This window comes from Phallusia mammillata, chromosome 1 (assembly GCF_965637545.1).
Source record: "Phallusia mammillata chromosome 1, kaPhaMamm4.hap1.1, whole genome shotgun sequence".
NCBI classification, from domain to species: Eukaryota; Metazoa; Chordata; class Ascidiacea; order Phlebobranchia; family Ascidiidae; genus Phallusia; species Phallusia mammillata.
The window spans coordinates 123,347-150,529 of NC_137252.1; the positions used below are offsets into that span (position 1 = coordinate 123,347).

A 27,183-nucleotide genomic window follows, 5' to 3' on the forward strand; every position below is an offset into this window, starting at 1 on the left:
AATCCTCTTAAATTTTCCAGAATGATTGCTAATGAATTTTCATGTCCATTTTGCTGTTATTTAAGCCCAAATTCTGAAGAGCTTCAAACACATGTTTCATCTGAACATTACAAAGAGCTGAAAACACCCACCAAAAGTGGGAAGAAGTAAATTGTGATTGTTTTATCGGGACAAATATTTCTTTGTGATCAATTTGATTTCTTCCAGACAGCAAAGTCATGAATCTGATGAAAGTTTCACTGAATGTCCAATATGCATGACATATTTCAGCATTAAAGAGATAGACAATCATGTACAAAAACACTTGTCAGAAGCAGAACCATCCTGTAGTACTGAGCATGATGCACTGGTTGCCACATGTAGGTAATGCTTCCTAAATTCTTTACCAAAATGTTGAATATGATTTGTTTCTACCTTGTTTTATTGGTTGATGACTCAAGTCAGTTTATTTTTTTGCACACACTACATGCATATCTAGTCAGCACCAAGTTGTGGTTACGAAACATGCTTGAATTGAAATTAATTTGATTAGGTTTGCACAACACAGAAAGAATGGTTGAAGAAAATCTGGCAAAGGAAGCTGCTGAAAATTTGCAACTGCAGTTGTTACAGGAAGAATTTAACTGTGACCCAAATGATAAAGTGACATACAAGAAACAAGCAAAACAAGTAATGGAAAAGGCTGTTGGAAGGAAGAAGATGACAACCACTGAATACTACCGGTTTGTTACAACTGCTGTTTTTGTTACATGTGAACTTTATTGGGTTAAATACAAGCATACACTGAGCAAATTGAGAGAATATTTTGTCAAAATACAAACTATTTTGTGAATTGTGAGCAAATATTGGAATTAACTAAGGTTTGAGTAAATAACAAGCATTAGTACCCAGGAGAAGATTTGAAATGCTTGAAAGTTTGGAGCAAGGGATCGATGACGGTTCAACTCTCACACCAGACTTTGCATTTAAACTGAGCAAACTTTTCAACCAAAATACAAGAAATAATACAAGCATCATTTTGAACTCAACATCTGTACATTATGGTATGTTTCCTTGCGTGGATATATACACATTATATCTCCAATTTGGTTGCTTGCTTCAGGAAGGGGCGCTGGTGATTCGGGGTGGGGCTGTGGATTTCGTAATTTGCAAATGATGATATCTTCGCTTGCTGCACTTCCAGCATACAGGGATCATTTGCAACAGTTTCAAGGTAATAAACACAGCTTAACTTGTAACAGTTTGTGTACTGTTAACAAAAATCAAGGCAGTTGGGACCCTCGTTATATGTGTGACCAATTTGCCAAGCTTATCTAAGTGACTAACTAGAATAAAAGAAGTGTGCAAGTAAACTGGTTATATATGTCTTCTTCTTCTTCTTCAAAAAAAGACACATGTATTTATCATGTATTAAACATGGCAAAAACAACTCTAACAATTAGTGTGTTCTAGATGTCTTATGGTTTTATGCTTCACCCAAATGATATATTGAATAAAAAGATAACCCGAGCAGTTGGCGCAACCGCCATGTGTCCACAAGGTTGTCGATGGTGATTTCCTTGAGCAATGGGATAAATTAAACTAAAGTCGTCAACTACAAAAAATCAAATTTTATAAACGGACTTGAAATAAAACAATAAAGTTTTTCAGACTTGCAATAAAACAGGCAGCTTGAGATAACACATTCAGGCGTTGCCTGCCATTTTTTGCAGTCATTTTTGTTGTAAATGATTTAATTTGTGTTTTATATCCTCTAGACAAAATACCCTCTATTCCGAAATTGCAAAGCTTAATAGAAGATGCTTGGGCGATTGGGTTTGATCCACGAGGGAGGGAACAACTGATGGGAAAACTTGTTGGCACCCGTAAATGGATTGGGGCAACTGAAGCTTTTGTTTTGCTCTCAAGTCTTCACTTGCACTGTAAAATTGTGGACTTTCATTCAAGGTATGAAACAAAGACTTTCTATTTCTCAGAGATATTCAACTTTGCCAACCACATATTTATAGTGTGCCTTATTTGTTTTTCATTTCAAGATCGGGATCAAAAGTGAACACGGAACTTTTCAAGTGGGTTTTGAAATACTTTCAGAAAGATTTGAATCAAGAATCCTTACTTAAACCTGGTTTGTAACATATTAATGTTATTTTACCAAGAACTTGTTTGTAATGGTTAATAAACGTATTTTTAGGTTCAGTTGAACTTGCCAACATCCCAATTTTATATTTGCAACACCACGGTCACAGTCGAAGTGTGTGTGGAGTGCAAGTTAACATGAAAACAAAAGCTGCCTCCCATTTAATTGTTTGTGACCCGGGTATGACCAAGCATCAGCTTTCGGCAGTAAGAACCACATTGTTGTGCACAAATTTGTCTGTTTCTTTAAAGCTGTTGTTGTGTTGGTTTAAGGCTTTAAATGGAAATAAGACATGTTCACTTTCCAAGACGTTGAACTCTTTCAAAGAAGAAAAATATCAAGTTGTAGCAGTTGTTGGCATTTCAACAACAGAACAGTTTGAGAGACAGAAAGATGTGGACACACTTGCTGAGAAAATATACTCACAAAAAACTTGAAGCAGTTGCCCAACTGCCGTTTCTATTTTGTTTGTGAAAACACTGTGCGTTTATTATTGCTTATTTGGCACGTTAATAAAAAAGTTTTTGAATATACCTTGTAGGAAGATTTTTGTAAGAAAGTCTCCAAATTAAATTCACTGATCTGTCACGTGACCTGGTTGTTTATAACGTTCCGCATGGATGCGTTATAGAGGTTACGTGTCTGTAAGAATAAGAACTAAGAAGATTTTTCCCGTGTTTGAAAAGTAGAGTAATATAACAAACAACCAAAACTTGCCATCTTAATTAAACAGCGCGATTACAATATGGTAACATGGGTATCGTAGCAATATTACAAACGCGTCTGTTGAACCGTAAGGTTGGTAATTTTTAATCAGTTGATTATCCCAAGATCCGGATTAAGTTAGAATGCAGACAGCTGTTAATTGTGTTCAATCAGGTCAAGCTGTGCAGCACCGGCGTTCGTAAATATTATGATCGACTGGATAATGCACTTGCTTTAATAGCGACTAGTTTAGATTTAGACAAACTGTATGGATTAAGACATGTTCACTTGTTCATTCATTTTGCACTCGCCGTGCGGCGAGATAAACGATGCAATATTAGTGACTCGGGTCAGCTATCGTACCAATCGATAGATAGTGCTAGATATGCTACACTGGTACTAGAGTAAAGTCATACAGTTAAAACAAGCATGAAAAATTCAGAACAACTGTCTTACCCAAAATTGGATTCAAATATGTTTTGTTTGGCTAGTTTTGTTACTTCTGTATGTATCAGAGTGAATTATTTTGTAGTTCTAGTTCAGAGGTGGCCAAACTGCGGCTCCCGAGCCGCATGCGGCTCTTTGAGCCTTTGATTGCGGCTCTTTAATGTTGCACATGCAATAATTGAAAAGTTTAGCCAAAAACGTTGTTGAGAAATAACTGCAAAAAAGAAAGTGTGGAGGTAAACCAGATAATGGAGGTAAACCTGTGTGTCTGATTTGTCCAGCTTCGCTCAATCATTACAAAACTAGTAACTTGAAACGTCGTTATGAAGCTTAACACAAAAAACTTTCCCATCATCTCAGCCTAATTTCAAACACCTTGCAGCCCAGGTGAAGACACGCAGTATCACACAACAATAATCATTATTTGATAGCATACACTTCGTTGTGAGTGAATAAATTCGTTTTTGATTTTTTGCATTGCGGCTCTTTTAAAACTAAGTTTTGTGATATGCGGCTCGAGCATGAAGCAGGTCTGGCCACCCCTGTTCTAGTTGTTATAGTGTGGTATGCAAAAATAACATTTTTTGTTATTTATTTGTTTTCCAGATGGTGGCCCAAATAGAATGGCTAACTCTAGGCACCCACCCTACTGTACAAAACGTTTATGTAGAGGGGTGTGGTTGGCTGCTGTTACCACTTTAACATTGTTTTACCTCGTCATCATAAATTGCACAAACTTTGCACCAAGTTACAGGCATCTCACAAAAATTAGTCTTTCTTCTACGCCAGCAATCCCTAAATACAGAAGAGTCAATGAAACCAAGAGTTTATCTGCAGCAGCTAAGCATGGAGTTGAAGATGCACTACTGCAAGACATATTTATTAGTGTAAAAACATCAGAAAAGTTTCATGGCAGTCGACTAAAGATCATCATAGACACTTGGTTTGACTTGGTGCCGGAACAAACATACTTTTTTTCGGATGCAACAGACGAAAAACTACAAGAGAGAACAAAAGGCCATGTTATCAATACAGGCTGTGGCAAAGAACATACCAGGACTGATCTTACATGTAAAATGGCTGCAGAGTATGACATGTTTGTGAGCTCATCAGAAAAATGGTGGTGTCATTTCGATGATGACAATTACGTGAATGTTAAGCAACTTAATGTTTTATTGAAAGAGTTTAACCCTGAAGAAAATGTTTATATTGGCAAGCCAAGCATGTCAAGACAAATCTCAACCCTGTACAGTGATGAAAACGTCAAGTTTTCATTTGCCACTGGTGGAGCAGGGATGTGTATATCGAGAAGCCTTGCTATGAAAATGTCCCCGTGGTGCAGGAGAGGGAGCTTACTGGAAACATCTGATAAACTGCGTTTTCCTGATGACTGCACAATAGGTTTCGTAATTACCAACAGACTTGGAGTAAACTTAACCCACAGTCCGTTATTTCATTCACACCTTGAGCCTTTATCAAGAATCCCCTCTGATGATTTGAAAAAACAAGTTACCCTCAGTTATCAAACTTCATCATCAGGTTCGAACATTATTAATTTCAAACATTGGAAGCTGTTTAATAGTTCTTTTGACCCCACAAGGTTATATTCATTCCACTGTTCTCGTTATCCCACCACTCACTTTTGTACGTAAGTTTTTATGACTGTGTTATCACCATTGATCCCAAGATTGTGAACAATTTACCAGAAACATCACTGTAACTATTTATGAGTTGTAATGTACTAGTTAGATTTGAAACTATGTAGTTCAAATTAATTTGTCACTGTGATTAGATCAAGCCATGACAGATGTGTACAAACTTTTCTATCATTTTGATTCTTCTTACAGTTGAACACATATGTCAATACCCGAGCAAACGCTGTTTCTTGCCCTGTGTTATTAACCCATTGAATCTATGGAAAATAATTTTGTTTTGTATGCAACTGTTTTATTTTTTTACTGACACAGCTTGTGATATTACCTCGTGCCTTGTCTTGCCCCCAACTCTCAATGTTCCATTTAGTTGTTACGTTACCACTGTATCCTATATACACATTTAGTAAGATGTTGTTTTCATTGTGGCCTTAATTTATGATTTCATTGTCGATCCATGCATGTTTTTCCTGCAAATGCTCACTTTGTAATGTGCTTTATTATGCAAATTTGAAGTTCAGTTTTGAGCAGATCATTAAAAATGCCATTTAATAGTTGTTATGCAGATAAATTTTTATCAGTCTGCTCGGTAATTGTGACCTGTTATAAACTGGGTTGTTATTATGTAATTACTGGTTTATTAGGTCAATATTTAGCACAAATGGAGTTGTATCTAATAAATCTGTTTGTTGTGTTGTATTTTCGAATGATTGTTTGTGACATGTGCTCAGTAGATTTTGCCTGAAGTTAATATTCCAAAAAAATGTGTTTTGAAGTTTTATGTGTTACATTTTATCTTCAAACAGAATGACCTCCACTACGCTACTTAGTGTTTAGTTGTATATTTTTTCTGTTAACTGACACCTGACTGTCACGTTGTAATGATCAAAATGAGGGGCCTCGTTCTCACAGGTGCAAGTTTTGCCCTCACGATGTCGGTGGTCGTCAACGCATGGATGCAAAAGAAACAGTTTTACCCCACTGTCGTATATTTGACCAAATCAAGCCCATGTATGGCTGTAAGTAACAATCAAGATGTTTAGAATATTTAAGTATAAATTGATTGCATAACTGACAGGTCAACATAATATTATTGCAGTTTGAAAATTGACTGTGGTTTAAAAATTTATTGTTGTATGTTCAACTATCAGCAAGTTCCATCATTAGGTCTTGTTCATAATTTGTACAAGACTAAAATAGAAAAAAATATCCCAACTAAGTCTTCTTATCTAGGTGCTCTATCTTCAAGCATTTGTTTTTGTTTTATTGTTGGGAAAACTGATGCGAAAGATTTTTTTTGGACAATTACGACCTGCTGAGACAGAGGTGAGTTTGAAGGCTTTTTTTATGAGATGAGTTACTCTCATTTTCTGGGTTTCTTATTTTGTACAATTTCATTCTTTTGCAGCATCTTATTGAGAAGTCTTGGTATGCGGTCACCGATACTTGTCTTGCCTTCACAATGTTCAGGGACGACTTCAGTCCTGTATTTGTTGCTGCATTTACAATTTTACTTTTCCTCAAAGCCTTTCATTGGCTGCTCGAGGACAGAGTTGACTTTGTAAGATTATTTTAGTTTAATAGAAAAATATTCAATTACGTGGAAAATGAACTCTTAATATGATTTAACCGTTTTCTAATTTTGTTACAGATGGAGCGAAGTCCCGTTATTACATTTGTTTTCAAATTAAGAGTTTTGTGTAAGTACAATATAATTATAGGTCCCCTTCCCTGAAGGGGACACATATTGATTTTACTCGAATTGTTTGTTTGTTTTTTCTTTTTTTTCTTCTTTTTTTTTTCTTCTCAAAGTTTCTCGTTTTTCCATCAAACGACTCGTTTTTCCATCAAATGTTTGATGGATTTGGATGAAATTTACACAGATGGTAGATGTAGTTATGTAGATGTGCATCCCACTTTGTTTTTGTTGATAACCCCAGTATTTACCCCGCTAGCCCCCTAAAATGGGTATTTTTTCCCCGAAGTTTGTCCGACTCGTTTTTCCATCAAATGTTTGATGGATTTGGCTGAAATTTACACAGATGGTAGATATAGTTATATAGATGTGCATCCCACTTTGTTTTTGTTGATAGCCCCAGTATTTACCCTGCTAGCCCCCTAAAATGGGTGAGTTTTCAAACAGTGTCAGAATTGGCTGAAATTTGGATTTCTTGTATAGTATACCATTTATAGGTGTCGATTGTTGTGTTCAACCCTGTAGTCCTAACATTTACCCCACAAGCCCCTAAAGTGTAAAACGTATTTGTATGTTACTGGGCACCACAAACGAAAGATTTCTTTGGCGCAATAGTGTTACAAGGGAAACCAGTTGTATGTTGCTCGTTGGTGGGTTGCTTGGTGGTCGTTTTTGCGCCATGGCAGTTTGGGGCTTGTCAACAGCCCTATGACGTCAGAAACATTACCGGTTGTTGCTTAAAACTCCTCTAGTGGTCGAAATTTTAAACATTGGCCGATTGGGCTGAAATTTTGCAGTACTATTGATTGAATCATTGTGGTTTTTATATATTTTTTAGTTTGTGTGTCGAACCCAATTAGTTACCCTACTAGCCCCCTAAAATGTGTCAGTTTTTTAAAACGTTAAATAGGACATACTTCAAACAATATCTGGGGTGAATCTAATTTTATAGCTTGTATTCTACATAGCATTATTATTTAAGCCCAGTGCCGATCACTGTGTTTTACTTTACAACACCCGACTTTCTCATGGTTATCTCTTGAATTGCATTATTTTCAACTTTGCATGTGTGGGGACCCATGAGTTTTTGCCTGCAGAAACGACTAAAGTTATAAAAGACAATGGCTAATATGGGACCCAATACAAAATAAGCATAGGAAATATATTTATGTTTTAAAATAGGTTATAGTGTATATGCAAGGGCAATATGTGCTAAGCCACCCTTCTAGTTTTGTTGTTGTTTTTGTAATGATAAAATTTTGAGATTTTCTGCCCCATTAATACCCAATTTGATAACTTGTTCAAGTGAAAAGTTTCAGTGTTGGGATTCAGCTGGTTCTCACCGGTCCTATAGAACCGTCTTACGAAATTTTATGAGATCAGCGAACCGGTTAACATTACTGGTTACTGTCAATGGACTTTTCGTAACAGAACTGACTGAAAAATATGACTTTTGTGATAAAACTGGCTGACAAAAAATTTGAATCCCACCACTGAAAAGTTTGTAGCATTTGTTGTAGCAGAACAGCAAATATGTGTACACTTGACACTCTTTTACATGTACCTAGCACTGTTGGCCATTCTTTTGTTCTGTGATGTTTTCTTTGTGAAAACTTCCTACCAGACAACACTTACTAAAGGAGCTTCCGTGCAATTGGTGTTTGGTTTCGAAGTAAGTTTCAGATTAAATTTCCCATCCTGGGCTTATGATACCTCTGTAACTTTTCTATTAAACCTGCATTGTCATTGTCTGCAATAAATTTATCAGTCAATAAAGTTTTAAATTTCAAAAAGGCTTTAAAGGCCTACTTAACTTTTGTACATGTATAAAGACAAAGTTACCCCTGAAGTACCGAAACTTCTTTTTCACTTCAAAACTTTTGAACATAAAGTTCTTGGTATGACATAAACATAAAGTTCTTGGTATGACTGATAGTAGTAAACCCAGCTGTATAATGACAAGATTAACTTTGTGCCACATTTTATAGGAGTCGTAATGTTATGAAATTTACAGACATTCATAATTGGCTCTTGTTATTAATCAGGTTTGGGAAGTGTGGAGTGTTTTTGTGCTAAACTATTTATTTTGTAGTATGCAATATTGGCCACGATTGTGCTGACAGTTTTCCTCAAATACGTTCTTCACTTAATTGACTTACAAAGTGAAAATCCATGGGAAAACAAAGCTGTATATATGCTGTATGTTGAACTAGTGACAGGTGAGGGCATTTGACACAGAAGATTTTTTCATTCAAAATATTGTTCTAATGTTTAATTGGTGTATGTGTGTTTCATACCTTAATGGTTTTCAATATTAAGCTCTATCTATTGTCTGTCGACAGCAAATTATTAGGTATTGACTCCTTTGCAATACACAAGCAGATGTTCACTCAAATAATCTAATTCTTTTCAGCTGCACAAGTCAAAATACATGATATACATGTGATGCTGGTTTTGTAAAACCTAATATTTGTTGTTGTCCAGGTTTTTGCCGAGTGCTCTTATACATCTGTTTCACTGCTATAATGGTGAAAATCCACACCTTCCCATTATTCTCCATTCGACCAATGTATTTAACGATGAGACAATTCAAAAAAGCTGTTTCAGACATAATTCTGTCAAGAAGAGCGATAAGAAATATGAACACTTTGTAAGTTAACCTAATGTTTGTGGCTAGCTAAAATTTATTTAAGAGCAAAGAAGACAAAAAGGCCTGCTTAGCTTTTGTGCATCCAACAACACACTGCATACTGACAATATTTTGTGAAACTTTTTCCCCTACATTTATGACAAATGAACTTTAGATACCCTGATGCCACTGCTGAGGAGCTTGCTAGCACAGACAGCACTTGCATTATTTGTCGTGAAGAAATGAATGCACCAGCAGCCGATGCCCAACCAATGCAAAATGCCACAGGTATGTTCAACTTGAGTGTTTGTTCGAAATAGGCGAAAGTCCAGATTAACCAATGTTGATTAGCTAAAGCCTTTACAAACCATTTGTAACCCGGGTTTTGTCCGAATTAAGTAAAGTTCCGGATTATTTGTATGCAGGTGTGAACAAGAAACTGCCGTGCGGTCACATCTTTCATGCATCTTGTCTGCGTTCCTGGTTTCAGAGACAACAAACTTGTCCAACATGTCGCCTGGATATTTTGCAAAATCAAACAAGACCACAGGTAACATTATATCACACTCCAAAAACATGGGGGATCGAAACACGAAAAAGAAAATCGTTTGAAAATGATGATGGACATTGTTCATGAACATGACACGAACTGTGTTGTACACATTTTCTTTTATGTGGACATGTTTATTTTGGCCGTGGCTTTTCTTGCTAAACCCATTGGTTTCAGGGGGTTAAACTACTATGAATAATTACAACTAGCTGAATTATGATTTTTTACTTGTCAGACTCCGCCCCAAAGACCAGCACCGCCACCCGCTCAACCTGGTCAAGGCCCATGTAAGTTGCTTGTTTGTTTAAAAAGAATTTTTCTGTCGATGTCTAACTCAGTGAAAGTTGCTCTTAGCACTGAATATTGCATGGATCTGTTGTTGCAATACTCTCTTCCTATTATTTTTAACTAAATTTTTGAATGAAATAATTTTCTTAACTCAGCAGCCACTTATTAATTTTGCAAGAATTATGAATATTTTTTACCTGTGACAAAAAATTTTGAGTTGGGCATATTGTTTGTGTGCAGACCCGCCCATGTACCCTCCAATGTACATGCCGCCTCCCAACATGCAACACCCTATGTTTCAACCCCCACAAAATGGACAAGCACCCAATCCAAGCACATCTGAATCGGGTAACTCAGCCCCATCAACGAGTACAGCCCCACCAGTCTTCTCACCACCACCCATGCCCCCAATACCAGGGACTGGACCAATGTTCATGCCTCCGATGCCGTTCATGCCACCGCCCCCTCCAATTCCTCCTAATTTTGAGTAAGTTTGGAAACACTATGTATGGATCTGTTCACAAGGTGAATGGTGAAAATAACGGCCCAAATAGACATAGAATCATTGTTTTACGAGACTAATGTGTATAAAAACGGGTGTAACTGATGTGGCCCAACGTATCACTGATGAGTGCATGAGCATTTGCCGAAACATTTCAAAAATAAAGCATTTCGCTTTACGTCTATTTGGGCCGTTATTTTCATCATTAAACTTTAAGTAAGTTGTTGTTGTTTAACAATTTAAAGCTATTACTCAAGTTTTGAAGATTTTTTTTGTACAACTCGCGTTTGCTTTGGAACAGAGGTTTAAGTGAAGATCAGGTTCGGAGTATGGAGGGTCACGAGAGGAGAGCTGTTGAAATGAGGATTGAATGTCTTCGCAACATCAGTCTTCTCATGGATGCAGCTTTCCATCAAGTCCAGCAATATATTACTGTTGTGCAAGCACAAGGAGATGCTGGGTGGGTTTCTTATCAAGAACACTTAGGATACCTGGCTTAAATCTTTGCAAATGTATTTTTAAAACTCACAACACGATTCAAAACTTTTAATAAGGCACACCAAAAAAACAGGTTCATGCAAAAATGTTTGTGTGATATATCCAGATAGCTTGCATTTATTTGACACCAGTGGTGGGATTCACATTTTTTGTCAGTCAGTTCTATCACAAAAGTTATATTTTTCAGCCGGTTCTGTTACAAAAAGTCCATTGACAGTAACCAGAAATGTAACTGGTTCGCTGATCTCATAAAATTTTGTGAGATGGTTCTATAGAACTGGTGCGAACCGACTGAATCCCACCACAAGTAATTGCTAACATGTAAACAATTCCCACATATGCAGATTACGTATCAACGCAATGCCTTCATTCGCCACCCAGCAACAGCAGCAGGGGTCAAGTTCGCAGGCAGATGTGACATCAGGTTCGCATACAAATGAGAAACAGGACACGAGCAGTGGACCAACTTCCACTGAGGATGTGCCTGGACCGAGTGGCCTTCCTCAAACATCGGCTGAAACGAATGGTGAGATGACCTCTGATTGACCCACCTTCAATGCGCGATCTTTTCATCTTCAGCTGTTTGTAAAAAATATGGTTCAGTGACTCCTACTTGTGTTAACTGGTTGGAGCTGGAAACCTTACTAGGAAGATTAGGTTTTTTTAGAAAAAGCATGTTGCAAATATTAGGAAAAAATAAGGCTACATAGAAAATATTTTTACTGAATTGATTATTGTGAAGCACTGACAAGCAAAATACTCTTTCCCATGCTTAATTTAACCAGCTTAAAGTTTTATAAAGAACACTTTTATTTCGCAGTTTATAACATTTTAAGCCTTGTATATCCAGACACAGCAGATGCCCCAAGCAGCAGTTCGACCAGCAACAATGGCTGTGAAACTGATGATATTCCTGCCGATGCCAATGAGCTGCGTCGACGCCGACTTGCAAAACTACTCAGTGACAAATCATCGCCCGATCATGGAAAGGACGACTGAACACTTTTAGCCATAAAGATGTTACCTTGCATAATAAAGGGAGTTAGGACCATGTATTGCCAACCGTTGTCATATTTAATAAATTCGCTCGGAGGTATTCACATTTTAATGCTTCAAACGTAACCCACTAATAGTTGGGTTGGACATACAGGAATCTCACTTGACAAGTTGTGTATGCTCACAGTAGTTTGTGCGTTCTATTTTATTGGTTAGTTTTCTATTACAGGTTGTAAGCTAGCTGTATCTGTTGTTGTTGTTTGACTTCGCATGGTGGAGGGGAACTTGTTACAATTTTTCTGCTTCAAATATTGTGAGATAAACGGAATTTATCGCTGTTTGTTTTGGTCATGCCTGGTGAAGAATATATAAAGCAACAAGCTACAGAAAAACTTGTTACAAAGTTGGTTTTGTAACAGATCATTTATTTTGGAGGATTGAATTTAGGGTTTGTTGTTATGCTGGTCAAGACAACCAAAAGAGTTAAATTAAAACTGTTGTAGATTGTATTGGTTAGTTGAATCAAGGCAAAACAAAATCAATTCCTACCAAACTAATCACAAACAAGGTTATTTTATTGCACAAGAAAACAAACATGAAGAAATGAAACACAATGTTGTTTATCTCAGTAACACTTTACAATCATGAAATATAAGGTTTGTTTGGAGAAACATGCACAATTTTGATTGGTAAAATGAACAGGATGGTTTTGTGTCAATACAATTCAAAAATGAACAATAAAATAAAATAACAGCAATACAAGAAATACAGATGAATGAATCATTTTCATTTAGATCGGCAAACAGACAACACAATATTTGCTTCAGACACAAAAAACACTTTTCTTAAACCTTTGCTTGCTTGATCCATTTGTGTATGTGTTCAATTTCAATTTTGCGAGCCTACGACACACAAAAAAGTGCATAACTTGCATATGTGGGCATTATTATTAGGATGTAGTCTTTCAACACAGTTTACTATGGTTTGGTGAACCTCAGTATATAACACACCTGTATAACAGCTGGTGGATCATCCGGGTTACTGTGTCTTAAATCCAAGTGATGCGCTCCACCTTGGATATAAACAGCCACAACGCTGTCGGACACTGACTGAAGGACACCACCAACTTGCCAAGGGTCCAGCTCACCATTTCTACATCAAGGCAAATGTAATATTAACAAAGTATAAAGTCTAGTTTAAAATGCAATCAATCCGACAGTAGCAGTTTCCCGGTGAACTGAGGATGAGGCAATAAACATTTGGTGAAATATGTATTCTGGGAAAATACTGTGTACAACGATTGATTCTGTTTGGCCTGGGTTTATATACTGGGTTTTGGATTATTATTGAAATATTTTTCAGTTCACTTTGTACAAACAACTTCAAATTGCCAAACTAATAATGGAATGAAAGCGAGCTTTGCAGACCAAAGTAAAAGGTTAACAACCAAAACTGACTAATCTCATGTTGCGGGATTTGAAACTGATTTGCCACTATTGGTTATTCTATTCATATCTTGACCAACATATATTTGTATTTGGGGTTTTATTTAACAAATACCTGAGTACTTAGCACACATATTGTTTTTAATTTATGACCCACAATGGTTGACAAGTTACATGCAATAATGTATTTACCAGCTGTACATTATTTAAAACATATTTTCAACTTACGAAAACACGATATTGCTCGCAGACTTCAAGTCACCTCCTCCATAGTTGGTTATCGCCCAATGTTCGCGAGGGGTTGTTCCATATTTTTTACGACAATCTGTTAAAATTGAACAACATCAATTTTTGTTGGAATCTTCAAAATATCACTAAGTTACATGATGTGTATCTGAATGTTGGATACAAAGCAGTGCTATTTTTATTGTTGTGTTTAACCCAAATTAGTAATACAGTAATTAGTACAATAAATTTGACTTTATCATCAGAATTAGTTGTATTATATGTTTTCATTGTCGCCCAATGTTCTTGAGGGGCCCTCCCATATGTTTTACAAATTCTGACAAAAGCAAACAACATCAATTTATGTTTATAACTCCTTGTTAAATTGGTCTTGTTCACCATGCAAACTATTATTAATTGGAATATTTAGAAACTATCACTGATTAAGTATTAAGTACCGTGTATCTGAGTATTTGATATGAAGAAAGGCATTTTTATTGTTGTGTTTAACCCAAATCAGTTATACATTGATTACTATTGACCAAACCATTATCTTGCTTTATCATCGTATTAGTGTTAGTTGTAATATGTTTTTCCACATACTGGCAGTGAAGTTTTGAAAAGTCCAAGTTGTTGGAGAAAACATGTCATGAATTCCATCCGAACAAAACGGCATAACCATATCTGTACAGGTCTGATAATTCCACAAACTAAAAAAACAATAGACAAAATAATATACACCAAAGTTGGTCATGTTATTCCACACATTTAACATACATTGATGTCATGTATATTATATTTATATGTTGTTACAATTTCATCAATTTACCACCTATTTTTGCATGTCACAATTAGGCAAACCTTTTAAATAAACTTGTTACTGATAATGGCAATATGTTTAAATGCTTAGATATATAAAGGCACAATAATTGGACAAGGTTGAGTAAATGCAACCTCAGTAGCCAGCACCACATACACAGGGTGACAAGTTTTTTTATGATTCATCCACATCTTTCAGTTGATCTAACCCATATATTCGACACAAAGCTGCCTACATTTTTTATAAAGACAGCACAATATGGGCTTACACAAAGCTTTAAGTGTTTGTTGTTCTTACTTTGTGGAAAGTGAAGTTGTTTCTGTGGAGCTTACATTGAAACAATCTGCCTTTCCGGTGTAGTTGTAGAAAACTCCCAGAGCATCTCGCATGGCTGACAACAGTTGAACTCCAGAAAGGTCAGCTTGTGATAAGTGTTGGCATGTGACCTAAGATTAACACAAACAAAATGCAAGGTAAATTTAACATGCCAACATGGAAACACTTTCGAAATATAAAGGTGATATTTAGTACCAGTTTGTTCTGTTGGTTGTAATTTTGTGTGTTTTGTGTATTCATATTTTACACATTTTAATAAAATCTAAAAAGGTTTGCAATTTTTAGTTAAAAAAAGAGATATATGTTTACACATTTCAAAGCGAATTGTTAATACAGGTTTGCACTTCAGGATAAGAATATCTCTGCTTCAATTTGTAGGATTTGTTTAGTTGATAAAAGTGTAGTTAATAAAAGCATCTTAACATCTTACATCAATCAACACTTTTTTTTGCTCTTTGTGCATTGCATAAAAAATTTGTTGATTATGCCTGGAGGCAACAGTTTATTCATATTACAACAATAACTGGTGATGAGTCATTACATCACAAGCCCTCACATTAATTGGAAAGGCAGGCAGTGGATTGAGGAAGTTGTTGGGGTACGGGTAATCCACCATAGCTAGGTTACCGAACGTATCACTGATCCAGTCACTTAGTTTGGAGGCTTTCTTCAGTGGTTTGCATGTATGGAATATACTTGACAGTTTCCTACACAACAATGAATGTGAGTAAAGTTGAATTCATGACAATGCATTACAAATTAAATTTGAGACAAAGACACAATCATAAAAAAACATATTGGAAATCATTGTTTCGTGTGAAGAAACATAAAGTTTCTTGAAAAACTAATTCTGGTTTCTACTTAAACAAACAAAATTTTTGCAGACATGTGACGGTTGAATGATAAAAACATTAAACAAGCTCACAACTTATTTATTACACAACTGTTCAAACACATACTGTAAGCCTCCGGGCTGGCTTCCTGTGTCAGTCACGGTTTTCCAAACATGGTGAATGTTATTAACACATTCTTTTCCGTTTGTTACCCGAGCGAAATCCTTTGTTACCACCGCATCGTAAGCTCCACAGTCAACATGGCCGGGAAAATAATGGACTGGTGCTGAAGCCGCGATTGCCCTGATAATAAAATATCCAGTGGTAGTAAATGTGGTGAAAGTACACAAGCTACAAACTGTTCTGTTTGTTATAAAGGACAGCTTACTGGTAATTGAATGCATCAGATGGTAAATTTAAACCAAACAAAATCTACAATGTTTCATTTAAACAACAGTCATACAATTGCATTTTTTTGCTTTACCAAAACACAAACATCGTGGTTGCAAATGTTGTGAAAGTACAAAAGGTACAAAACTGTTCTCTTTTTAACAAATAGTTGCACCAACAACTAATCTTTTGTTTAGCATTACACCAGTTGATTGGCAAATTTGTTAAATATGCAACCTAGTGGACGAAACGCTTACTCCGTATTAACTGTTCTCTTTGTTAGGGCAGCTTACTGGTGGTTAAATGCATCAAATAAATGTTAAAAAAATTAAGCAAAACAAAATCTAAAATAATTTGTTTTAATAACAATCATACAATTGCATGTTTTTCTTGCTTTACTCAAACACACCCGTCCACTATGTGTCCATATTTTATTCTCATCCAAGCCGCCAACATGCCACCATAAGATCCACCAAACGCAATAATAGGGTTGTTACCGTTTCCAACTGTTGCTTTAATATGTGTTAGAAGAACTGCAAAGTCAGCCATCGCTTGATCAGCCGACAGTTGCACAAACTTATGGACAGATTTCTGAATAAAGAAATTTTGAAACGAATAATATAATTCTGTAAATTAAATAATTTTGAGCAAAACTAGTTCTACAAATACAAAATTGTTGCTCCTAAAACAATTACGTGGATATTTACAACAGTAAAACTGTTTACAAAATAAGAGCATCTAATAAAATAGGAGCAATAAAAAATAAATTAAAGTTTGTAAATAAAATGTAGCTAAAACTTACATGCAAAACTTGATAAAAAAAGTAATTTGCTACAAATTAAAATGCCAAAAAATTATAAATTATGGTATTTGGTTTGAAATGTTTTATGCGAATGCTTGCAGAAAGTGACAACTTCGTATTTAAACAGTGGACACAAAGTGGATTTCTTACAGGAGACACTTTTAGAGAAATGTCGTTTGGTGTCGATTTTCCATAATATCTGTGCTCCGCAAATACGACCAATGCATTAAATGAAGGTGCAATATCCCACATAAAACCCTGCAACATATTTTAAATTTATAAAGATTAGGTACAAAGATTTTTACTTGATTTTTAGGCCCAGATAGTAGGTAATTTATGCGATTACATTGTTATGAAAATATTAGTACAGAAAAAACTATATTTTTAAGAAACATGCAACTAAAAATGTGTGATTTAGAAATAGTTACAGTATTGTTGATAAATAATTCAATCGCTCCCTCATTTCCAGGGTAAAAGAAAATTGGTCCGTCTTTCACAAAATATTGGTCAGAAACAAAGTAGCGTTGCTGAAATGTGGCATCAATAGTTGGATTGTAGTGGTCAAGCTGAACAAACAAGAAAAATATGAGATAAATAAATACTAACAAACAAAATAGAAAAGTTTTTGGCAGTTGCTGAATAAAGAGTTTCACAAAACATGCTTGTCACACTGCAGTAATCTTTCAAGTATATATTCATACAAGCAAAATATTAGATTGCCAATTCACCTTTTGTTCAAACATGTGAAGTTTTGGATAGATATACTTGTCATTCTTTACAATCTTGTAAGCTTGACCATTCAGACATAAAGTACAATGTAGTACAGTGACAAATATCAAATGACAAAATATAGTAGTTTTCATTGTAATAACTAATAATATTAACTGCAGAACGCTGAATATACAACTTTAATGTTTATCAAATCTTTTGCAAAATAAAGTTCTATAGTCTAAAACAGATATAGAATGTTCTAATTCATTAATCCTAGATACAAATGCAAAGCTTCGAACTTCTTTCATACGACTAACGACGGCGTATAACACAATTACAAGAGCGTTTGAAAATTGTTGTTGATTGCATTCAATGCATTGTGAACGGAAAACTGAAAACTGAATACCGTCCGCGAGTTCATAAACTACTAATTTGCTGATTTATGTTATTTCTATAATCAATTCTGTTTTTTTGAAGGTATATCAGGGCACTGGACAATTTAACAAACTAAATTTCGAGGAGTTTAGCATTTCTTAAATATAAAAATGTGTTGAGTCATACGAAATTTAAACTGAAGGGATTGTCCCATTTAAATTTTGATGACTCACCTTACGCACATCTGCGCTGAAACTGAGCACGCTAAGCTGAATTTCGAAACTTGTCGCGAGTGAGCTATTCTTTATCCACTGTCTTTGCACCGTATGGCACTTTAAGTAACGGATGTGGTAGGTTTAGCAATTTTAGAAAATGGTTAGAGGTTTTAGTTGCAGTTTTGTGTATTTGACATGCATTGAATTTGAACATTACAGCATGGAATGGAATTGCGTAACCTTGGAAATTGAAATGTAGATACCATTAGTTTTTATGTAACTGATAAGAACAATCCAGAAACAATCAATTCTATGCTAATTTTTCAAATATATTGACAAAATCAAAGGTGTTGGTTAATTTGCTAAAAAGTGCACTGCTTAATAGCAACCAAATTTGCTTGTTTCAAAAACATTTTTATGGTAAATTGTCAATTTGCTGATGTGTAATAGAACTGCTGAAATATGATTTTATTTGTCTCTATATTAATTAAAATTCGCTTAATTTTAACTGATTCAAACTTTGCTATTTTATTTTGTCAGTAGACAGTTCTCTAACTCAAAAAATAAATATTATAAAGTAGTGCTAGTTTGGAAGCCTTTTAAAATGGATGAAGCTAAAGCTACAGTCCAATTCCATGTTGGTTCTCTGGAGTCGAACTCTTCAACCTCTTCAGCCGAATCATTAACAGATGATCCAGCGGATGGGAAAAAGGGAAAATCTGAAAAGGCAGTTGCTCAAAAGGAGCTTTTGTTCAATAAAAGGTGAGGACAATAAGTATGAAGAAATGTGCAAATATGATACAGTACCACTGCAAAGTTTGTTGCAAATATGACCCAGTGGATTATCAAACTTGCTTTAAACAAGAACAGCTACGGGTTAAAATTAATTTCTTTGTTCTGTTTTTAACCAAATAAAATTATACCAACAAACTTTGTTCAAATAAAATTTTACCATGTCTCACAAAATACATTTGTATGACTTGTAACTTTCATACATGTAATTTTTTGTGTATTCCCAATATTTTCCAAATGATAAACAAACTGAGGTGGTTACAACTGTTGATTATTATATGAGTTGGTATGTGCTTGTTTTTTTACATCCTGCAGTAAGTGTTCAGTTTTAAGGGAAGGTTTTGACAAGGCGAATAAAATAAATTATATTAGATTGAGACTGATCGGAAAACCACCAAATGTACAGCACATTTTTGGGTCAAACTTCCATTAAAAATATAAAAAAACTTGATATGGCCAGTTTCATACAAATCAAATTTAAGCTAATGTGTGAAAAGTCGGACTTTGGACTCTGCACAGTAGAGGAATGTAAAGGCTTCTTAACGTTTGTTTGCCCAAGTAATAAAACCTGCGCTTGTATCATCCCTGTGGTTTAACCGCCCCGCTATATTACCCTTTCTGTTTATAACTCGCTATGGCAGCAAGGAAACTAATTACTTCGTTACTTTCGATCGTTTTCACTCAATACGCGGAAGCTTGCTTTTCTGTCTATTGTCTATGCTGCTCCATACAAGTCGTTTCGTTCGTATCTTCCCGTTAGTTTTGTTGCTTCAACGAGTCTATATGACACGCTCGTGTGTCGGGTTGATGAAACTTATCAAGTTATCTGCGTAAAGGCATTTTACCAGTTTCTTGCCATCTACCGTGGTACAAACGGTATTTGTGTGAACCACGTAAGTTCTTGGCAATCATGGTGGAGGTGCGCTTCTCCTCAGCTGTTGGGCACTTAAGCCATCTCTTATAAATTCTTGTACTGATGTAAACCATAATCACGTGAACAGCGAATCACATTACGGCTGAAGGTCAAACAGACGTTGATAAAACTGTTTTTGTTGTAAACCCATTATTTCCATTGGCTTGCCTAAAACACTACCACGGTGTTTGAAACCCCATTACATTTTAATTCAAACTGCTTTAATCGGAAGGAGACGCACATTTGGCACATGTTGCTAGGATCTATATTTGTTTGTGTTCGCTTGGAAGAAATTATGCTGTTTTCTGAAATCGTCACACAGTTACCAGTTGTGCGCTGTCCGCCATTAGTTGGCAACAGAGAGCAAATATTTTCGTGATGGTCGAAATCCAAACTTATCATGCTTCTTCACTCTGGTCCGCACCGGCTCACGTGACTGACCTAACGTAACCTCGTATGTTAAGCGTCATCCAATTGTCATTTCATTCAACTCCGAGCAATGAAATGACACGTTGTATGACTGGAACACGAATATATCGCACGATTGTCTGACTGAAGCCGAAAGGTTCCAATTTGCAGACAGAAAACGGGTTGAAGACACGTGATCGTGATGTCATGGTTGTCATGGTAAACGCCCTTGAATGGCATGTTACGAGAAATGCTCAAGTCGAGTGGTTAGTATTGGACAGTGAGTTTGGAAACACAAATCTACAATCAACACTTGAAAAAACTTTATCGAAGGCGGAGTATCTATTCATCGTTGTTGAGTAAACCACATTTGTCTCGTGTGAATGGCCAAAAGTAACCCCGTTCTTTGGGGATAGTCGGCATTGTTTACTCATCAGCATGATATATAGAGAAGGTAGCCAGTAGAACACGGTCAAAATCACTCTAGAATCGAAACGAAATCTTGTTTACCGTCTGAAGGCCGAGACAATGAAAGTGGTACAACAGAGCCTGGTTATCACGTGATGGTTACCCGACGGTGACCATGGGAACGCCCCTTGAGGTCAACGTCTGAATGTTAAGAGGTCAGCGAACCGGTTAGCATTACTGGTTACTGTCAATGGACTTTTTGTAACAGAACCGGCTGAAAAATATGAGTTTTGTAACAGAACCGGCTGAAAAATATCACTTTTGTGATAGAACCGGCTGACAAAAAATTTAAATCCCACCCCTGACTTAGTTCCGGTTAAAGGTGGAGACTTGAATTGCCCAGCCCCCAAACAGCTGTTCGTTTTTCCGCTAATTTTATAGCCGCGTAAATTATTTAACTGATAACCCTGAAACGCAACTTTTTATGGCAAACTGATTACCGTTTCGAAATTATCATTGAAATGTTCAAGGCTGACACGAATTCATATTTGAGTAAAATAACGTGATTGTTTGTACAACAGATTTCTCCTAAAGTCGTTTATGTTTGTCAATTGGAACGTCTGTCTGTACTGGTGGTCGCGCAGTGCTAGGTTGCTTAGTTACCTTTTCTGTTTGTTTTTCTCGTGTCACCTGAAAGATGACGAACAGACACATGCTGAAAAAAAACATTAGATGCCATGTAGTTTTTAAAAAGGCCAGTTCTTACGGAATAAAATACATTATTAAATTTATCGGATAATAATGGGAAACATTTTTTACAGTTCTTGCACCTAAAAGATTACTAAATGTCAATATGTGTAACATATTATGTCAATCTATCACTATTGACAATTAACTGCAATTATATCGTGACATCATTAATTCGTTAACCAACCAGCAGCCTTTCATCGTGGCCAGCGCCGGCCGTTGCGAGGTAACTGCAGTTTATATGCCGTGCGCAGTAGAGTGTGACCACCACGCCAGTTAAGTTTACTCCAGGTCATACGCTCGCCAGTTTCAACCGCAGCCGAGAAAAAAAGGGGGCGCCCGAGCTATGACAACCGAGTCCAGGTTTTTGCAGCGACTGAGAGGGGTTTATACGTCGCATTTGGCTGAACTCTAGCCAAATGCAGGGTTACTTTAGGTTATTTGGGCCCGGCGTATTAATTCAAATATGACGTGATGTCAAAACTAATGTTGCGGCATATAAGGTTTGGTCAGTTACTAATACTAGTAGTAAAGTAGGCTTCGGTTTAGGCGTGAACTGGTTCTTGCAAAGTTAGTAAACAGCAGTCGATAAACAGGTAAAGTGGAATTGTAGAGCCTAGTTTAATTGCTTATGATTTGTAAAATTGCCATGACAATCGGTTATAAAAACCGAACGTCAAAATTTGTAAAAAGTAAAAGGTATTTTGCGTTTATAGATACCTCAAGTTACTGATGCTGTCTTGATGTGTTGTGGTATTGTGTTTGTTACATCACAATAACTAGGGTACAATCTTAATTGTTTCGTCACACTGCAGGATGTTGTTTGTTTCATTTTTCCGACAAATTGTTGAAGTGACATATGGTTTGGTTTGGTGACTTCTGTACAAAAACACCAACAATAGTTTTTACTGTATGTTTTTACTGTAATTCAAAGCCAGCGGAATGAAATGGTCGATGTAAGTTGAATAACGTACTTCATAATAAAATTCACAGTTCATGGCGATCAGTTGCTTTTGAAGAGCAGTTTGGCGCTCACAGCCACCCTTTTCCGTTGAGTTTGTTTTTGCACGGTTCGTTGCGCATTGCGTTATAAAGCTCCGGGGTTAAGAAGGTTCGAAACTTATTATTGTCGCTCGTTGTTTGCTGGAATAAAGAATAAAGTTTCGAAAACAAAGTCTTGTTATTTGGGTTCGGCGCGAGTTCTTAAAACTCAGAAAAAAACAACTTCGACTTTGTCAGTGACCGCTTTGTTCATAAGAAGGTGTATTTTTTGTGCGAGTTTTTGTTTCAACAAAATTATAGGTAAGTTTAGTTGCGCCCGCTTTTCAATCATTTAAGCCTTAAATGATGAATTTTTTTGCTTAAATTTTAAGCAAAGAAAAATTGCGCAAGCGCTGGCTTCGACAAACGATTGTAGAGTGTCCATTGTCAAATGTTTGCTGTTATTAACCGACAGAAAAAATAACGGTGTCGCGAAATTGAATCTGTTACTTGCGCTGTCAAGAGATTTTTTTCTGGATGACTGGTTGTGGCCGATGGTCTTGGTAACTATTGCGTCATACTGAGTGAGATCGCATTGCCGTTGGTAAAATGATCTGTAATTACGAACAGCCGCTGTAAGTTCGAAAGCGTGTAAGGTGATGTCGCTTGGGCTTAGCTTTTCCACATTGTTGTTGTGTGGCATGCGCTGAACGCGTGATAGCGGTGATATAAACGATATACCGGTAATGTTTGTATGCTGGGTTGGGGCAATACTCGTGAGACAGGAGTGATTCACACTTATGGCTTGAGTGCTTTACCAGGCGTGATCCCAAACAACTTTGTTTGTTAAAACTCAAATTTCCGAATCAACGCGACGTTTACCATAATGTTTGCCTTACCTGACAACCGTATATAAGCTATTGCTGCCGGGTTTATAGAGCTCTTCTGGCAAATGTATTTTATTCCGACGGTTTACCCTGATGAAGACGACCGGTATAGGACGCCGAAACGTCGAAATAAAAATACTCGCCAGAAGAGGTCTATAAACCCGGCAGCAATAGCTTAGCTTTAAATTTGATAACTATCTAATAAGATAGTATAGTTCGAGCTTTATGTTATACTTATACAGGATTATGCCATTTAAAATCTGTACCTTTGATAACTTTTGATTTCTGTCAGAAGTCTTGCAAAATTGGTAGATTTTAAAAGCGTGTAAACGTGTCGTGTGTTTGATTTATTGTCCACGCATCTTATTGTAATCGACATGCGTCAAAGAAAATCGTGTGACAACTAGTGAAGCGTTGGGTCACGTGTCTGCTCGTTTTATGCAGCAACCCTAGTTTTCTTGCGTCCACCGGAAATCACACCGCGTGCAAGTTATGACGGTATGTTTTCGTTGCAGAAGCTACAACGCAATACACTGTATCATGTATTACTTGTAAGGACAACGCAATAAGCACGAAATGACAGCATCTGTCTTGCCTGAATCGCACGGCGTCAACCCTTTCTCGTGGTTTCTTGTCAACGAAAATGAGCCCGACCGCTTTACAGGCCACCAACATTTTCATTTCCACAACACAACAGCAGCTACAGTACTTTCTCAGTTGAGCAGTATGACTAAAGGCGAGGCTAGCAGGACATCTAGCGGCGATGATATCTTCCCGTTGCTACATGAAAACTACGAAGTTCTTGCATCACGAAGAAAGTCAGATCATGAGATCCCAGTGGCTGCAGACAACAGCACGGAAATTGTTGTAGCGGAAGCCATAAGCAGCGAGAGTGGTCGGTCATGCGTTGACAGCCAACAGCAAGAAAACCACGACGACACTCCTTGGTCGGGATTAACCGGTTACATCAAGAAATGTAAACAACGCAAGCGCTACAACTGCCTTCGTTGCGGGTCACCACTAGAACTTACCAAAAAACCCGCCGAGAAGTGTCGCATTGAAGCACACAACCAGATACAACGCAGCAAATCATGGCCAGGTACCTCAACCAGCAACGTCGATATAGCCAAGAAATCTCCTGAAAAGCAAGTTTACAAGTGTGGTAACTGTGGGAAGCGCTACACCGACTTGACATTGTCAAAACGACTCAGAAAGCGATCGTTTTTCGCGCGCCGGATCAACGGGGTTCGACGGAGTATTACTTGGCCCTTGCCCATGGATTGCATTGACGAACTTGAAGAAAGCGAAGACGCCGTCACGTCTGTTACGTCACAAGACGGTGGCGATGACACGAATCAGTGGGTTATTGTTAGACAACAAACGTTTTTAAAATAGAAGCCTTTTTATATCTCGGTCTATCACCTTGCTGCATAAACCCTGGATTCCACAAATGCTGTTGTTCAGAACATAAGTGTTGATAAAAGTTGCCATTGTTTATGACAGTAATTTTGCTGTGAAATTATGGAGAAAATTAGGGCATTGTGAAAATTTTAAACCTTATATTCCCTACTGACATGAACTGTCTGATTGCTTGCCCTAGTTAAGGTGAGGTGAATTTAGGTAGTTTGCAAACACAAGACCACTTGGCCTGGGGCAAGTTATCCCATTGTTTGTTGTCACCAAATCAAAGTTTGTACTTTAGACTTGTGAAGAGCCCCTGGGTATGAATTCTGCACTGTTGAAGGATGTTTAACCTTTGGCATCATTGCACAACCTTTGTGCTGCAATCTGAACAGAAAAAACTGCTTACTGTTGAAAAAACAAGGATAAATATTGCTAGCGGTCCTGCACTAAACACAAACCACAAAACCACAGCCCTATTTGCCATTTTTTGTGAGTTAATTTTTTTTATGTTTTTGTTTTTATTTCAGGAGTCAGTCGAACTCTTCCCCGACCGATCTCAACTCATCTGGCAGTTCGATCAATGTTGGAAACAAAAATCAAATGCGGAAACAGTTTAGTAGCAAGAAGTTTAGTAGATGTTTGGCAGCAACCGTCCCTGAACTGGTGAAAATCCTTGGAGGAAAACATCCCATTGAAAAGGTAAACGCAACGCGATAGAATGAAAGTTTGAAACTGAAGGTCTCCTACTGACATCCTGCATATGTTCTGTATTAAATTAGGCCTTCACTTGACTTGAAAAAACTTGTTGTTTTCAGGTGTTGATTGCCAACAATGGTATCGCTGCAGTCAAGTGCATGAGATCAATTCGGCGGTGGGCATATGAAATGTTTCGCAACGAGAAAGCCATTCACTTTGTTGCCATGGTGACACCTGAGGACTTAAATGCAAATGCTGAATACATTAAAATGGCCGACAGCTACGTCCATGTGCCTGGAGGTGCAAACAACAACAACTATGCAAATGTGGATTTGATAGTCGACCTGGCAAAGAGAACCAATGTACAAGTAAGTAACAAGACTGATCATATAACATGATACGAAGGCATGCAAAGCTGCATGCAAAGCTGCATGCAAATGTGCTAAACTTTTAGTGACCAAGAGTAACCTGCTCTGTGATAAACAAATGACACATAGTAACCTCAGACTATTTTAGAGCGTGTTGTTGTGTGTAGGAAATGATGACAAAGCATGCAGACATATATAAACTAGTTCATGCATGGTTTTCTTTACTTACATGTTTTACCAATTTTGCTTTGATTTTCAGGGTGTTTGGGCTGGTTGGGGTCACGCTAGTGAAAACCCAAAACTTCCTGAAAAGTTAAGCAAACTCAACATTGCCTTTCTTGGTCCTTCTGCTTCTGCTATGTGGGCATTAGGTACCTATCTCTCCCAATGTTTTCCAAATAAAAAACAAGCAATGCAAATATAGTGAGATATCATACATTAAACTTTCTGTTGTATATTTATAGCAAAAATATTTATCATAATATCAAATTGTTAGGTTGTTTGTCAATACTTTTATTTTTTTGTAAGCTTTTTTTTAATCTTTTACAAATTATTTATGACACAAACTAAAGATAACAGCAACTTGATTTCCCTTTTGTAAGAGTAATCTGTAACCTTGAATTTTGTGTTTTAGGTGACAAAATTGCTTCATCGATAGTTGCCCAAACAGCAGGGGTTCCAACTCTTCCATGGAGCGGTTCAGGTTTAACGATAGCAAACAGCGTAACCAACGGCAACTCGGTGAACGGAAGTCCGGAAGATAATGTTTCTGAATCGAGCTCGAACAGCCAAAATTTCTGTGTACTCAGTGTTCCTGATGACATTTACTCGCAGGGATGTGTGGACAATGTGGAAGCTGCTATGAAGGTGGAGAGTGTTTGTTTAATTGATTTTTGTGTTGCAATAAGGGTGGCTGTGTTAGCTTATAGAGTGAAAGAAAACCAAAATTATGCAGATTTTCCTTTGAACAAAAATATTACCGCAAACAATATGGCACAACTGGGAATATAATTTTTCTCCTATGAATTTAGCATACATAACTTACTTGTCATTTATGGTTGCATAACAATAGTTTTTGTGATTAAGGCTGCTTTGAAAATTGGTTACCCTGTAATGATCAAAGCATCGGAAGGTGGTGGGGGTAAAGGAATCAGAAAAGTTGTTTGTCCCGATGATTTTCCTGCTGCACTCAGACAAGTTCAATCTGAAGTTCCTGGATCTCCAGTTTTTATCATGAAGTTGGCGACGCAGTAAGTTTGCTGACACAAGAAATATCAAGAAATAATAAAGTTTTGACACTGAAAAAAACTGAGAATAGGTTTCACTG

The 27,183-nt window shown here is 36.8% G+C and overlaps 5 protein-coding genes across 8 annotated transcripts in view; 4 read left to right on the forward strand and 1 right to left on the reverse strand.

The window, feature by feature from the left end:
• Positions 1-21: 21 nt before the first annotated feature.
• LOC145204775 (zinc finger-containing ubiquitin peptidase 1-like) lies at positions 22-2,670 on the forward strand. 3 transcript variants are annotated; one of them, XM_080077370.1, is made up of 9 exons: positions 22-146; positions 208-359; positions 533-722; positions 892-1,043; positions 1,103-1,213; positions 1,758-1,947; positions 2,037-2,125; positions 2,192-2,343; positions 2,410-2,670. In XM_080077370.1, exons 1-9 carry the CDS (start codon positions 22-24, stop codon positions 2,572-2,574), a joined length of 1,326 nt encoding a protein of 441 aa, XP_079933496.1. In that variant the 3' UTR covers positions 2,575-2,670. The 3 variants fall into 3 exon arrangements, with proteins under 3 accessions (XP_079933496.1, XP_079933501.1, XP_079933504.1); XM_080077375.1 differs by having other exon boundaries at positions 146-363; XM_080077378.1 differs by having other exon boundaries at positions 146-363; positions 548-722.
• Positions 2,671-3,871: 1,201 nt separating this feature from the next.
• Positions 3,872-5,749, forward strand: LOC145213404 (beta-1,3-N-acetylglucosaminyltransferase radical fringe-like). The gene has a single exon (XM_080081661.1). It carries the CDS (start codon positions 3,913-3,915, stop codon positions 4,939-4,941), a length of 1,029 nt encoding a protein of 342 aa, XP_079937787.1. The 5' UTR covers positions 3,872-3,912; the 3' UTR covers positions 4,942-5,749.
• LOC145213379 (E3 ubiquitin-protein ligase synoviolin B-like) lies at positions 5,744-12,440 on the forward strand. The gene is made up of 14 exons (XM_080081631.1): positions 5,744-5,960; positions 6,175-6,267; positions 6,350-6,502; positions 6,593-6,641; positions 8,206-8,309; positions 8,730-8,856; positions 9,122-9,287; positions 9,442-9,554; positions 9,692-9,816; positions 10,052-10,103; positions 10,345-10,591; positions 10,908-11,066; positions 11,449-11,630; positions 11,955-12,440. Exons 1-14 carry the CDS (start codon positions 5,823-5,825, stop codon positions 12,101-12,103), a joined length of 1,857 nt encoding a protein of 618 aa, XP_079937757.1. The 5' UTR covers positions 5,744-5,822; the 3' UTR covers positions 12,104-12,440.
• A 217-nt stretch (positions 12,441-12,657) lies between these two features.
• Positions 12,658-17,879, reverse strand: LOC145213395 (lysosomal Pro-X carboxypeptidase-like). Its single transcript, XM_080081649.1, has 11 exons — positions 17,680-17,879; positions 17,380-17,517; positions 17,102-17,209; positions 16,559-16,740; positions 15,886-16,062; positions 15,483-15,633; positions 14,888-15,036; positions 14,374-14,480; positions 13,774-13,870; positions 13,111-13,252; positions 12,658-13,002 (listed from the first exon to the last, which is right to left on the reverse strand). Exons 1-11 carry the CDS (start codon positions 17,812-17,814, stop codon positions 12,946-12,948), a joined length of 1,443 nt encoding a protein of 480 aa, XP_079937775.1. The 5' UTR covers positions 17,815-17,879; the 3' UTR covers positions 12,658-12,945.
• Positions 17,880-18,779: 900 nt separating this feature from the next.
• The window catches only part of LOC145213366 (acetyl-CoA carboxylase-like), a 34,683-nt gene continuing 26,279 nt past the window's right edge, over positions 18,780-27,183 (forward strand). The window contains exons 1-6 of one of the 2 annotated variants that reach the window (XM_080081619.1): positions 18,780-19,014; positions 25,320-25,491; positions 25,608-25,856; positions 26,116-26,227; positions 26,491-26,723; positions 26,943-27,106. In XM_080081619.1, coding sequence (XP_079937745.1) covers positions 18,857-19,014; positions 25,320-25,491; positions 25,608-25,856; positions 26,116-26,227; positions 26,491-26,723; positions 26,943-27,106 — 1,088 coding nt within the window. In that variant the 5' untranslated portion in view covers positions 18,780-18,856. Of the gene's footprint in view, positions 19,015-23,658; positions 24,747-25,319; positions 25,492-25,607; positions 25,857-26,115; positions 26,228-26,490; positions 26,724-26,942; positions 27,107-27,183 lie in introns of those variants that run through there. The other variant, XM_080081615.1, reaches the window with a different exon arrangement.